The sequence below is a fragment of the Podarcis pityusensis genome (genome assembly GCF_964106645.2).
Source record: "Podarcis pityusensis genome assembly, chromosome: 13".
NCBI classification, from domain to species: Eukaryota; Metazoa; Chordata; class Lepidosauria; order Squamata; family Lacertidae; genus Podarcis; species Podarcis pityusensis.
The window spans coordinates 2723824-2736478 of record NC_138038.1 but is presented as its reverse complement, the minus strand read 5'-3'; the positions used below and the strand labels follow the sequence as shown (position 1 = coordinate 2736478).

General features: G+C 42.3%; 1 protein-coding gene across 2 annotated transcripts in view; it reads left to right on the top strand.

The window, feature by feature from the left end:
• EPB41L4B (erythrocyte membrane protein band 4.1 like 4B) overlaps positions 1 to 12655 on the top strand; it is a 151483-nt gene that overhangs the window by 129617 nt on the left and 9211 nt on the right. The window contains exons 23-24 of one of the 2 annotated variants that reach the window (XM_080976647.1): positions 301 to 354; positions 9708 to 9776. The exons of the other annotated variant lie outside the window; for it this stretch is intronic. Coding sequence (XP_080832773.1) covers positions 301 to 354; positions 9708 to 9776 — 123 coding nt within the window. The remainder of the gene's footprint in view (positions 1 to 300; positions 355 to 9707; positions 9777 to 12655) is intronic. 2 annotated transcript variants of the gene reach the window in all.

Here is a 12655-nt window from a genome sequence, read left to right as displayed (position 1 = left end):
CAGCATTCATGATTTTGCTCACACACATGCACACCCTGAAGGCAATTGCTTTTTGATTTATTTTTCAAGTAAGAAGGAGTCACACATTTAATTCGTACGCATATATATTGTCTTATTTTAGGCCTGTGACAGAATCTTGGGCTATTAAGAATGTTGCCAAGAGTGAGTGTTCCTAAAACAAATGCCATAAACTACAACTTTTGACCATGTCTTCATCTTTGCAGCCTCCATCTCCATGTTCACAACCAGACCAAGTAGTAATTGCCACCTTGTTAATGTCTGCTTTTTTTTTAAACTTAGAATCATTTCCTCTGTGGGATACCATCAGGCTGTGCATTGCACTACGCAATTCTGGTATGTCTGTATTTGCAAGCAGCTCTTTTGGAATGCCTATTAATTTCATGGACCGGTGTTCCTTGTTCCTTGTTCCAAAATACTGCAAGTTTCATTTTTGAGAGTCAGTGACTTTGACTTCGTGAGCAAATAATAAAAGGAGCCGTGTACATTCCACTCAACATTTGACTGACCCTTTCCCCCCGCCCATAGTTTGTACCATCCACGCTTACACTAAGGATGCAAGCAAAGCAATGCAGACAAATGGGCAGATAAGGGGATATGGCATGGCATTTGCAAGGCTGTGGAGGATGGAAATTGGGATAAGAGGAGGCAGCATGAGTAGGCGCTTGGAGGAGTTGGTGTGCGGGGCAGGGAGAGCCCTGATGATTAAAACTCCACTTTAACCACCACCCTCTCTTAGTTTTCTTTAAAGCTTTCACCAGATAACTGCCATTTTGTTTTAATTTCTCTCTACATTCAAGAGGTTTGTAATATCAATCACAGGCAGTGTATACCTAATAAGAACCAAGGATATCCAGCAGTAAGTGTGCTTGAGTTTAAGGCTAAGGGGCCCAACACTCGCTAACGTGGGTTAATTTTCTCTTAATTTCTCCATTGTGTGCAGACCAGACTGTAGGGCCCAAAGCAGGAGGAGCCTCCTTGGCTACATGGGTGCTGGGAAACGATGCTGGCGTTGTAAGAGGAGTAACCATGCATCCCATGCTGATCCATGAAACAGACCACCAATGCTGGAAGGAAGGAAGGAAGGAAGGAAGGAAGGAAGGAAGGAAGGAAGGAAGGAAGGAATTGGCAGCTGGTGCAGCTGTTTTAAAATAAGGATGATACGAGTTCTAAATGGAATCCCAGCCAGTAATCTGGCTGCTCCATCTCGGATCATTTGAAATTTATTAATTGCCTTCAAGGGCAGTCCCATGTAGAGTGCATTGCAACAGACCAATCTGGAAGTGACTGCAGTATGGCTTACAGTGGCCAATTCATCTCAGAGAAGGGCCCTAGCTGGTGAACCTGGTATAGCTCCCACACTTGAGAACAAGAACACGTAATGCTCTTTCCAAGTTTCATTTTCACTTTATTGCTGCACATCCAGCCAGTCCATCACCATCTCCAAGCATTCTAGTACCTGAACCTTTCACCTGATTCTGATGGAATAGAGAGAGAGAGAGAGGGGGAGAGAGAGAGAGAGAGAGGGAGGGAGAGAGCTGAATTGCATTCATATATTGGTGGCACCTTGTTCCAGATCTCCTGATGACAACTCATAGCAGTTTCAGATAGATGTTAAAGAGCATAGAGGACAAGACAGAATGCTGTTCAGTGGCCCACCAATATTACTTTCTTGGAAATGGCACTGGAATTATGAGGAGAACTAGTGAAGTACAGTGCCCCTAATCCCCACCTCTCTGAGCTTCTCCTGAAATCTACATTGGTTAACAGTACTGAAGACCACTGAGCAGTCAAGAAGAATGAGCAGGGTTCAGTCCCTCCCTCGTCTCTCCCAACAAATGTCACCAGCCAGGTCAACCAAGACAGTTTTCATGCTATAACCAGGCCTGAAGCCATACTAAAATGGATCCAGATAACTAGTATTTTCCAAGCATGCCTTTCAAGCACCACTGGGTGAAAATTGTTTAATGCTTCTGACTTCAGGGAGGTGTCTGAAGGAGGTAACTCCAAAAAGGAAATCCACTTAAGTTTCACCCCCACACAAACACACACATTTTTTCCACAACAGCTTTAAAAACAGTTGGTTTAAAAATAAATAAATCATTATCTCCCTTTGCCTGTCTTGATTATATAGTATATATATAAAAATACAAACTACCTCAGTGATGCAAGCAAGGGAGTGCAAATAACCCCAGTGCCACAGCTGAGCTGCAAGCCCTGCCTTTGCAAAGCCCCAGACTTCAAAATGCAATTGCATTGCACAAATTGCATTCATGCTAATTTTACAGACTCTTACAGAAGAACTAGGACAAATCTAACTCCAACTTTAGAGTTGGTCCTCTTTTTTTTAGAGCCAAATACATTTTTATTAGTTTTCCAACATTAATCGAATAATAGCCCAATTGTAACAATACCAATTCATACCCAATTAATACAATTATTCAAATACCAAATGATACTTTTACCCCCATCATTCTCTTAATTTCCGTCTGTGTTTCCCTGCAATGTTGAGGGAGTCGTCCATTCCTGGTGCAGAACAGAAATGGAAGTCAGAGTTGGTCCATTTTATCATATAGTGCTCTTTTGCTAAGTCAGAAGCAGCCCTTCTATATGTGGAGAAGGTTTTCAGCCTAATAATAATAATAATAATAATAATAATAATAATAATAGCTACCTCACCATTTCTTCATGCTAAACCAGGGGTCAGCAAACCTTTTCAGCAGGGGGCCGGTCCAGTGTCCCTCAGACCTTGTGGGAAGCTGGACTATATTTTTTGGGGGGGGGGAATGAACGAATTCCTATGCCCCACAAATAACCCAGAGATGCATTTTAAGTAAAAGCACACATTCTACTCATGTAAAAACACGCTGATTCCCGGACCGTCCACAGGCCGATTGAGAAGGCGATTGGGCCGGATCTGGCCCCCAGGCCTTAGTTTGCCTCCCCATCTGCTAAACTGATCCCTCTGAAGCTGCTTTTCCTTTTTAAAAAAGTCAAAAGCAAAAGGAAGCTTTTCTGTGCCCAGTGGTGCATAACATGCAGCCGCCTCCTGAGGGAAACACGTTTTGAAACAAGTCCATCATACAGGTACACTCAGCAATGATTGATTACAGCTCCCTGTTGAGAGTGTACTTGGCAACAAACATTTTTCTGCCATATGATCTGTGGGATTAAAGGTAAGGAAGGAGATCAAGCACTCTGAAGTTCCTCATTCCCATAAAATTCACTAGAAAAAAGCAAGCAAGCAACCCTTCAGTGACATCTGCTGACTGTAGCATCATCGTATTGGTCCATCACTGTATAATTATATGGACGGAATGCTTTCTTGACCTTGCAAACAGTTTGTCTAATGCATTCCTTTGTTTCTCCATCTCTTTCTGCAGACACTAATTCTATCACCCATGCATAATAGGCAATTTGACCTTACCAGCCCTTTTCAATAAAAGCTTCCACTGTATCATAAAGGATCATACTGGAGGGAGCAAAATTATTGGAACATAGAGGCTCATTCTCACTCGCTTCATTTGTGTCATGGCAGATTTCTTCATCTTTTCTATGGAGTTTCTGTGAAGTGCCTCACACTGGTGAAGCATCCTTTAAAATTGCAGCTTCTTAATTAGATTCTGTATGGCTAATAGCAAAACAATCAATGCACATCAGTGTCTCAGAATGTGGATTTTTTTCCATTGTAGATTTAGAGCTCTGGTTTCTAGTTTATAAAAGCTGCTTGTTGCTCTATACCTGATGGATATCTGTGCCATTGCATATGGCATTGCATATTACATGGAAAACCCCCTCAGCTCCTTAAGAATCAGGAAACGCACAGATCCCGGGCTACAAACAGCACACACTGCACTAACTTATATAATGATTGCCATGAACATTTATTGTGGCTTTGTCTCTAGAAATGTAAGTGTGTGTCTGCTCCCCCCGTGTGTGAAAATAGGATGAGATAATGCTCCTATCGAAAGTATGCAGTCATGCTTTCTTCAGAGAACAGCACGTTCCATTCTCTTGATAAACCAGTATGATGTGGTGAAAAGTATAATATGGAAGAATGAAAAAATGCATTTTATTTGGGAAATGATGGTAAGTCTAGCAAAATGAATCACTGCTAATTTGCATTCACTGACATTGCAAAAATTAAAGATAATTGTTGTTATCCAGCTAAGGAACTCCTTGTGTAAACAAGGTTATGGAAACATATTACTAGTTGGGTTGGAAGCCATGGATATAAAGATAATCCAGATTCTATGCAACGCTAACTACAGTGGCACCTCGGTTTAGAAACAGTCCTCTTTACGAACTATTCGGTTTATGAACTCCGCAAAACTGGAAGTAGTGTTCCGGTTTGTGAACTTTACCTCGGTCTACGAATGGAAGGGCACCGGCGGCGGGAGGCCTCATTAGAGAAGGCGCACTTTGGTTTAAGAATGGGTTTGGTTTAAGAACGGACTTCAGGAACGGATTAAGTTCATACACCAAGGTTACCACTGTATACATCCAAGAGAAGATACAGTCTGTCTGCACTGTATTGCTCTAAATGGGATACGGAGTCCAATGTGCTTTTAAATATGCATTCACATGTGTGTTAAATACCTAATATCCAGCTCTGTTTATATACAGTATAGATGCAATCCTCTTTTCTCAGCCATGGTAACCATGATTTCTCATTTCCTGATTGTAATTATGGTAGTTATAATTGCGTGGACAGGCGGAGTCCCCCAGATCCCGAGCGGTCCCCCCCTGTCATGTGGAATAACGACTCAAGACAACGTGCTATGGGATTAAATTGGCCACAACTTTATTAAATTTCAAATGTGGGTAGACCTTGGCTCAGGCATTGGGCGTTCTCCCTCCCCAGTCCCCAGCTGGGACCTAGGGAGCTTCATGGTTATCCAGTGTGTGGGGGGGGGATGGGCCGGCTCTGGAGAACATATGTTCAAGCAGAGATAGCTGCCCCTGTTACGCCACCGCCGCAGGGGAGAGCAATAACGACCTTTCGGCGTATGGTCAAAGCCTCCCTTCAGAAACCCCTTTAACGGGGAACCCTGGTATCGCCGCTGCAAAGAGGAAGATAGACAAAAGGATTCCGCCCAAGGCCTGATATCGCCAAAGTTGTGACGTTTTGCTACGGGAAAGGCAAAACCTGCCAATGCAGGGGAATTCCTTTCCGGCCCTTTAACAGCGACCTTAACGTAGCAGCGCCTGCATACCTGTGAAGAAAAGTTAACCTGCAAAGCCTGTGAAGAAAAGTTAACCTGCAAAATAAGACATTAACTGAGGGTGGGTAGGGTGGGAGAAGCTCTGGAGCCAAGTGAGGATTCCCAGGTAAGATCCTCCCTCTATTGTGTGGGCAGGTAGTCCCTCCCCTACCTGGCCTGGTCTCCTTGGCAACGCTTCCCCCCAGGCGGGATTGGACAACTGACTGAGGTAGGCGGAGACCTCCAGGTATCCCACCTGAGGGAAGGCAAAGTCAAGCCTATGCTGATGGAGCCGCTCCAGATCCAGGGGCTGCGCGCGTCCACGCAAAGGGCGCCCCCCGTTTTTATGCGGGGAGCGGTCATTGTACTTAGGAGTCCACTAAATGATGATAGGTTTTCTTTCCAGCATGTGCATTTCTCAGACAAAATATGGTAGTTGGGTGATGCTAGCCTGCTGCCTAGACTCTGAAATGACTCCTTGCACCACAGCTGCTGCATTACTGAGTCATCCAACAATGAAAAATATTAGTGCAAGTTAATTTCTTATTGATAAAAAAGGCAGGAGAAATGCTGCTGAATTTCTGACTCCTAGTAAAATTTTCTGAATAGGAAAGTTTTGAATAAGAGGCCAAAGTGCACTTTTGCTCCTACTGTGGTGGAGAAACAACGGCTGGGCATCCAGTATATGCTGCCTGTTTTCTCACTGTTACAATTTTGTAGGACAAAAATCATAAATATAAAACATAATTTTCATCAAGACAAAAAACAGAAACAATAAGTCTATTAAAACCTGAGAATGGGTTATACATATTGTTGCACATGTTCCCCATTTTCCTGAACAGTGAGAAATCACAAAAGCTACAGTAATTAATTAATTAATCAATTAATTAATTAATTAATTAATGTACTTATATCCCACCTTTCTCCAAAGTTGGAACTCAAGGCAGCTTACAACATTTTAAAAATACAGTTATAATAACAACAGGTCAAAATATAACAGAACACATTAGAAGCAGCATTAAAACAGCAGTTGCTGTGATGGGAGCCCAGTGGATTTTCAAAGGCCTTTCTGAATAGGAAAGTCCTAAGAAAGCCAGTGTCACCTCTCTTGGGAGGCAATTCCACAATCTGGGAGCAGCCCCAGAAAAGGCTCTCTCTGTGTCACCATTAACACTGCCTCTGACGCTGATGGGACCGAGATAAGGTTCTCACCTGAAAATCTTGGCACCTAGAAAGATTCATAAAGGGAGATTGCGATCTTTCAGGAAACCTGGGGGTCACTTGCAACAGGCTGTGGATATTGAAATGCTTTCCAAAGCATTGTTCAGAGTGGTAACAACCTCAAGTTGCCACCTGACACATTAATAAATACACTCTTAGCCACTTCCCCTTCCCCCACAAGACCTTAAATGGGACACCTTACTTTTTAAAGTTATTATTGCTCCTCCACAATCCTTATTCTAAAGTCAGTCAAAAACCAGCAATTTAAGCTTCAATCATCTGACTTCATAGAAATTTCAGCTGTGACGGATGACTGTATATGTGTACAGCTGGGTTTTGCTATTTATTGCTGTGTCTTGGGCTATGTGATCTGTTAAAAATAATTGCAGTACAGTTCCCCTGCTTTCCATCACTGATGTCATGTCTGCATCAGTGGTTCGCTTGATCAAGGTGAGTGGTCTCTGCATGAATTAATGGCTTAGCTGCTTCCCTTCGCCTAGTGCACCTGATGTCCATCTCAGCAGGGGAGGGTGAATCCTTAGAGGAGAAGGAACAGATTGGATGAAGCAAGCATTTGGGAGGTTAGCTCACTCTGATCTGAATAATATTTCACCTGATCTGAAAAGACGGCCACTGTGGGGAAAGGTTGGAGGAATGCCTTGCAAGAGTGTCATCTCAGGTGGGGTTACCTCTTGTGGAGTAGTGCTGGTGAAGAGACTGTTGGAGGGAGGGTTCATTGGGTGCTTATTTTTCCCTTTTTGTTCAGAGTGTGTGCTCACCCAGTGTCTGCTCCCTCAGTATGCCTCCACTCATAAATCAGCTTAAAAGATGGTGATTACAATAGAAATAAGGTATTGTATGTATTGCAATTAAATTGTCCTTTCAAAAGAACGACAAAGAAAATGTGTGGATTATCTGCAGATTCAAAAATCATGTTAATGGCAAGATTTGAATTAGGAACTCATTGAATTCACTTTCTACTTAGTATGTTTATTTCTTCAAAGACCACGTTTAGTTAAACTACAGGCACTGATTTTCAAATCCCTTTACTAAAGCAGTGAAAGTGTCAGAGAGCTTGTGTTCCATGAGATTCCGACTACTGCTAACTCACATGGGATGCAATTAAAAAGGTGGTGTAAAGATCAAAAAGTGGCAGAGAGAGAACCCCCCCCCCCAAGCTATGAACCAATGAGTTCCTAATTCAAATCTTGCCATTAACTTTCTAGGACTAAGGATTAAGTGAATCCTTTTTAAACCACTTCGAAACAGAAAGGCTGCCCTTACCAAGAAAGCAGTACTGCTGTTCATTTGACATTTGGCAGATACCTGCAAATTCTATGCCATTTTGCTAAACAATTAAAAGTTATAGGACAGTTCCTTTTAAGTCATAAATATAAAGGTGCCCACTGCAAAAAAACAAAACAAAAACAAAAACCCATGGACCTATTTGTAATTTGGCAGATATCCACTCAGGAGGCACTAATATGCTTGCAAATCTGATCCAGTTCTGGCAATAAGTCATTTTTTATTTTTCCATAATAGTTAATAGGGAAGAAACAAAGGTTTGTTTCCACATGAGCTGAATTGAACAACCTCCAAAGTACTTTGAGCTGAATCTTGCTTTCCCCCCTGAAGCATTGAAATGGTTGATGCCCACCCCTATTTAATATCCTTCTTAATCCCAATAGGTGATCTGCACCAATGTAGGGGCATTGGGGCATCTCTGTGTGCCCAAAGAAGTGTCGGCATTGAGTTGAAGTTAGGCTGAAGGTAATATTAAGAAGGGCCTCTCACAGTACTTAACTTAATGTAAAAAAAACCAAAAAAACATGCTTTCACAAGATCTTTATGTTTGCTGTGGGCAGGGACACACTTGTTTCCTTCAGCAAACATGCAAAGCCTGAATAACCATTTATGTTGATAAAGTCTTTGTGTGTATACACCTAGGAACCTCATTCCAATCAGAGTTGTTTAAGCACTTGCACAGAGATTATATACTTGAGGAAACACTGGGAGAGCAACAGTGTTCTCATGGCAAACAAAATTGCCACCTGCGTCCCTCCAAACCTGCGTCCCTCCAAATTTTGATTGAATAGAATTCTCATCTTCCCTGACCATTGGCCATGGCAACTGGGGTTGATGGGAGTTGGAGTCCAATGCTATCTGGAGGGCTCAGGTTCTCCATCTTTGAAGCAAAGTGTTGAGTCACTTTTTCTTGTGTTAACCTGTATTTTCAGCTGAGGGTGGAGTTCATGTATAAATCTGCCAACTGCATCCTTTTTCTGGATTTATGGCTCTTAGACTCAGTCCTGCATGTTCTGGTCAAGGAGCTTTGATATATAAATCTTATAGTTTGGCTGAGGTTGAAGTCATTTGTTACAGTACAAAACACTGAAAAGGACTGTATTTGTAGCACCACAATGGTAAATGCTAGATATGTGCATTTGTAAGTCTTTCCCTCACTTCTCTTATGAGAAGGGACCATTCCAGGTCTGACTCATAAGAACAGAAGAAGAGGACCTGCAGGGCCTAGTCCAGCATCCTGTTCTCACAATGACCAACCAGAAGCTGTGGGAAACCTGCAAGCAGAACACGAGCACAAGAGCAACTGTCTCCTACTGTGGTTTCTAGCAGCTGGGATTCAGAGGCAGAGTCCGGCCCCTGGGGCTGGGAGCCATCAAGAGCCCTCTCCTCCTCCATGAATTTATCTAATCCATTTTTATAGCCATCTAGGTTGGTGGTCATCACTGCCTGTTGTGGAAGTGAGTTCCATAGTTTAACTATGTGCTGTGTGAATAAGTGCTTTCCTTTTATCCACCCTGAACCTCCCAAGAATCAGCTTCATTGGATGGCCAGGAGTTCTAGCATTATAAGAACCTGCCTTCTGCACTCTTTTTTTCCTAACTAAAATAAGTGAAAACAGGTTTGTAGCATGACAGGATTTGCAGACCTTCCTGGTATGTTAAAACATTGTTATTATTCTTGAGCAGATCAAAACTGTTTACAATTGTGGTGTATATAATGTGTACTTCAAGGAGTGATTCTCAAACAGGTTGCATGAATAAAAGCAGTCCACCTTCTCTTTCTGTGAACCTTTGAATCCCCACCATTAGCTTTTGCATGTGTGTCAGGGTGCGAGAGTTAATCTGTGTGCTATTATAAACCATTCTGGTATGTCGGACATAATGCTGGAGCTTGCAGTGCTTCGCTTCATTTTGTTTGTGTGTTCTGAAAGTAACATCTTTCTCTTTATCTTCCTTAAAGATAAAGGCATTCCCTGCTGCTACATCCAAACCCTTTTTCGATCCTTTTCCAACACTACCACAGTTTTCTGTAAGTAGAAAATGCAACTGAAAAACTGCATTTAACATTAACATGACTATGGCCATGGTTGCCAGAGAACCTTCCTGCTCCTTCAACAGTCTGCAGCCATGAAGAAAGATACAGATACACACGTGTGATCCTGTAGCATAGAGGTGCAATCCCATCTTATCCAATGTAAGGGGCAACATCTCCACAACTTTAGCCATTTCTAATAACTGCACGCGGCCATGTTCTTTTCTTCAGTTTATGGCAGTACTATGCTGAAACATCTGGGCCGATGCCGTGATGGGGTGGTTTTGTCCCCCCTAGCAAGACTTTCACACTTATCTAGATAAAAAAAAATCCTTCCAGTAGCACCTTTAAGACCAACTAAGTTAGTTCTTGGTATGAGCTTTCGTGTGCAAGCACACTTCTTCAGAAGAAGAAGTGTGCTTGCACACGAAAGCTCATACCAAGAACTAACTTAGTTGGTCTTAAAGGTGCTACTGGAAGGATTTTTTTTTATTTTGACTATGGCAGACCAACACGGCTACCTATCTGTAACTGAACACTTATCTAGCTCACACCTCATGCAGTTTTGCATGGCTAGTTGGGGCACAATATGGATAAGGATGCACATTCCACTGAATGTAATGCAGCACAAAATGGCATTTGTATTTGGATCTGAGTATGGGATTCATCTGCACTGCATTACTTTCAGTGGGATGCGCCCTCAGATGCGTTAAACAGCTTGGAACCAGACTACCTTAAGAACTGACATCTCCCACATAAGCCCACTGGCTAAAAACCTTGTTTCCCAGGCCTTTCTGAGCTTCATTTCACACACACACACACACACACACACACACACACACACACACCAGTGACTTCAGTCTAGACATCAGATGGTTGTGAACATGTGAAAGGGCTTTTTCAGTTGTGGCTTCTCAGTTTTGAAATGCCTTCCTGGTGTCTTTCTGGCACTAGAGAAAGACCGTTTAAATCACACAAGGCTTCTCACTGTTGTATTTTCAAGCAAAGCTTAAACCTGGCTCATATTGCTGCTCTGTGTTTTATCTTGGTTCCTTTTTCTGTTTTTAATTATGTTTCATGTGGCAGGACAGAAATTATAAAAATCAAATCAAATGAATGAATATGATTTGGATGCACATCTCAATGGGCACGTGATCAACATTTGGCCCCAGCCAATCAATTAGGCCTGGCTGGATGTCATCCGGATTGTCTTGTCGGGGTGTGTGTGTGTGCTGTTGTTGCCTCTTCCCTTGACACCTCTCCTTTCACAAACAGTTCCACCTGCTTTTTCAAAGGGGTGTGAAAAATCACTGCACACAGGTGAAGGTTGGGATTTTGTACCTTCTATTTCAACCCAGCTTTATTTTAAGCAACTTTGAATGGCAAACATATACCATTATGTGTGATGGTATGTATACATATCTGATAATATATTATACATGAAGTCCAGTACTGGGGACTTTCTCTTTCAGTTTTCTTAACACCCAAATTGTTCTATGCTCAACAGCACTTTATAACCCCTGCTAAAAATAACTGTACTCAAAGGATGGACAGATCCTGCAATTCAGCTTCTCAGTCTGAATGTTTTGCTCTCATGCTTAGTCACATTTGGTTGCCAATATGTGTATATATCCTTTCAATGCTTCTTTATTTAAAGTGTCTCATTTTTGGCTTATACAAAAAGCTGTTGTGGTTTTTTCTTTTTCTTTTATAACATTGTTGTTCTTAAAGAGCAAATTTTTTAAAAATCAGCACGAGTTTTTTCTTCTATGTTCATCTTATATTCCTTTAAGAACTGGGTTTATAAAGAGAGGAACAGCTCTTCCTCTCGTTCTTCTTCATGGCCTCTGAGCAGTTTCACATATTATTTCTGTGCCTGCATATGATGTCACCAGAACTTCAGAGAGCTAGGCTAACACTTTGGTGGGAAGCCCAAGCTATGCTCAGCTATGCTCAAGGTGGTTCCTGCACTCCCACAGTGGCTGCATTCTCAGAGCTCAAACTAGGCAGGCGTTGATTAGGTCTTTCTCCCTTGCTTCTAGGGTGGTGGACTATTGGAGGCAACTCCAGCCCAATCAGTGCCCACGTAGCCAGTTTACCCTTTTATCTTTAATTACTGACCGTTGCAATTTCACATGGATTATTCTCTATATCACTTTTCCACTGCATCTCAGTCACTTTTTCTTCAGCTGCCAAGGCTGTTTACAAGTTCATCCTGAAAATTAATAATGATGGAGGCAAAAGCACCTAACTAGGGAGGGCATTTTTTTTAGTGATTATACTGAAAGATTGGTGGCAGCTGTCCTGACTCTCACTGGAGCGTGAGGAACTCAGAGTATAGTTCCCGCCAAAATACTTAATGCTGAAATCAGTATGGTAGCCAGGGGGCAGTTGTCCCCCCCCCATCTTAACTAACTGACCAATTCCATCACAGATAACTCAGTTCTGCCCCCCTGGATAATGCCCCCCCCCCAAATAAATCCTGGCTGCACCCATGATGGTACATAGGCAAAAAGGATCAAGAGTCTGAACAGCCTGCCTAAGCAAGCTAAGGCACTGATCCAACAAGTAACGCACACCTTTGAGTCCAGTTATATTGGAGCGAGTGCACTATGAGACAGTTGCTAACAAGGCATTTCCCTCACAGAGGGTTTCCCTCTTAGCCTGGGCCAAAGAAGACATATTTCATGAAAATCTGATCTGTCCGCTTTGATGGTGTGTTGCAACATAATCTCTGTGATTATGATTTTCCATCTGCTAGAATAATCTTGTCCTTTGTGCTGAAGTCAATACCTGGCTGCTTGTTATGTTATGCAGCTTGTAGATGCCCCCCTCCATCCTATAGTATACTTCATATGTGGACTCATCTGTTATAA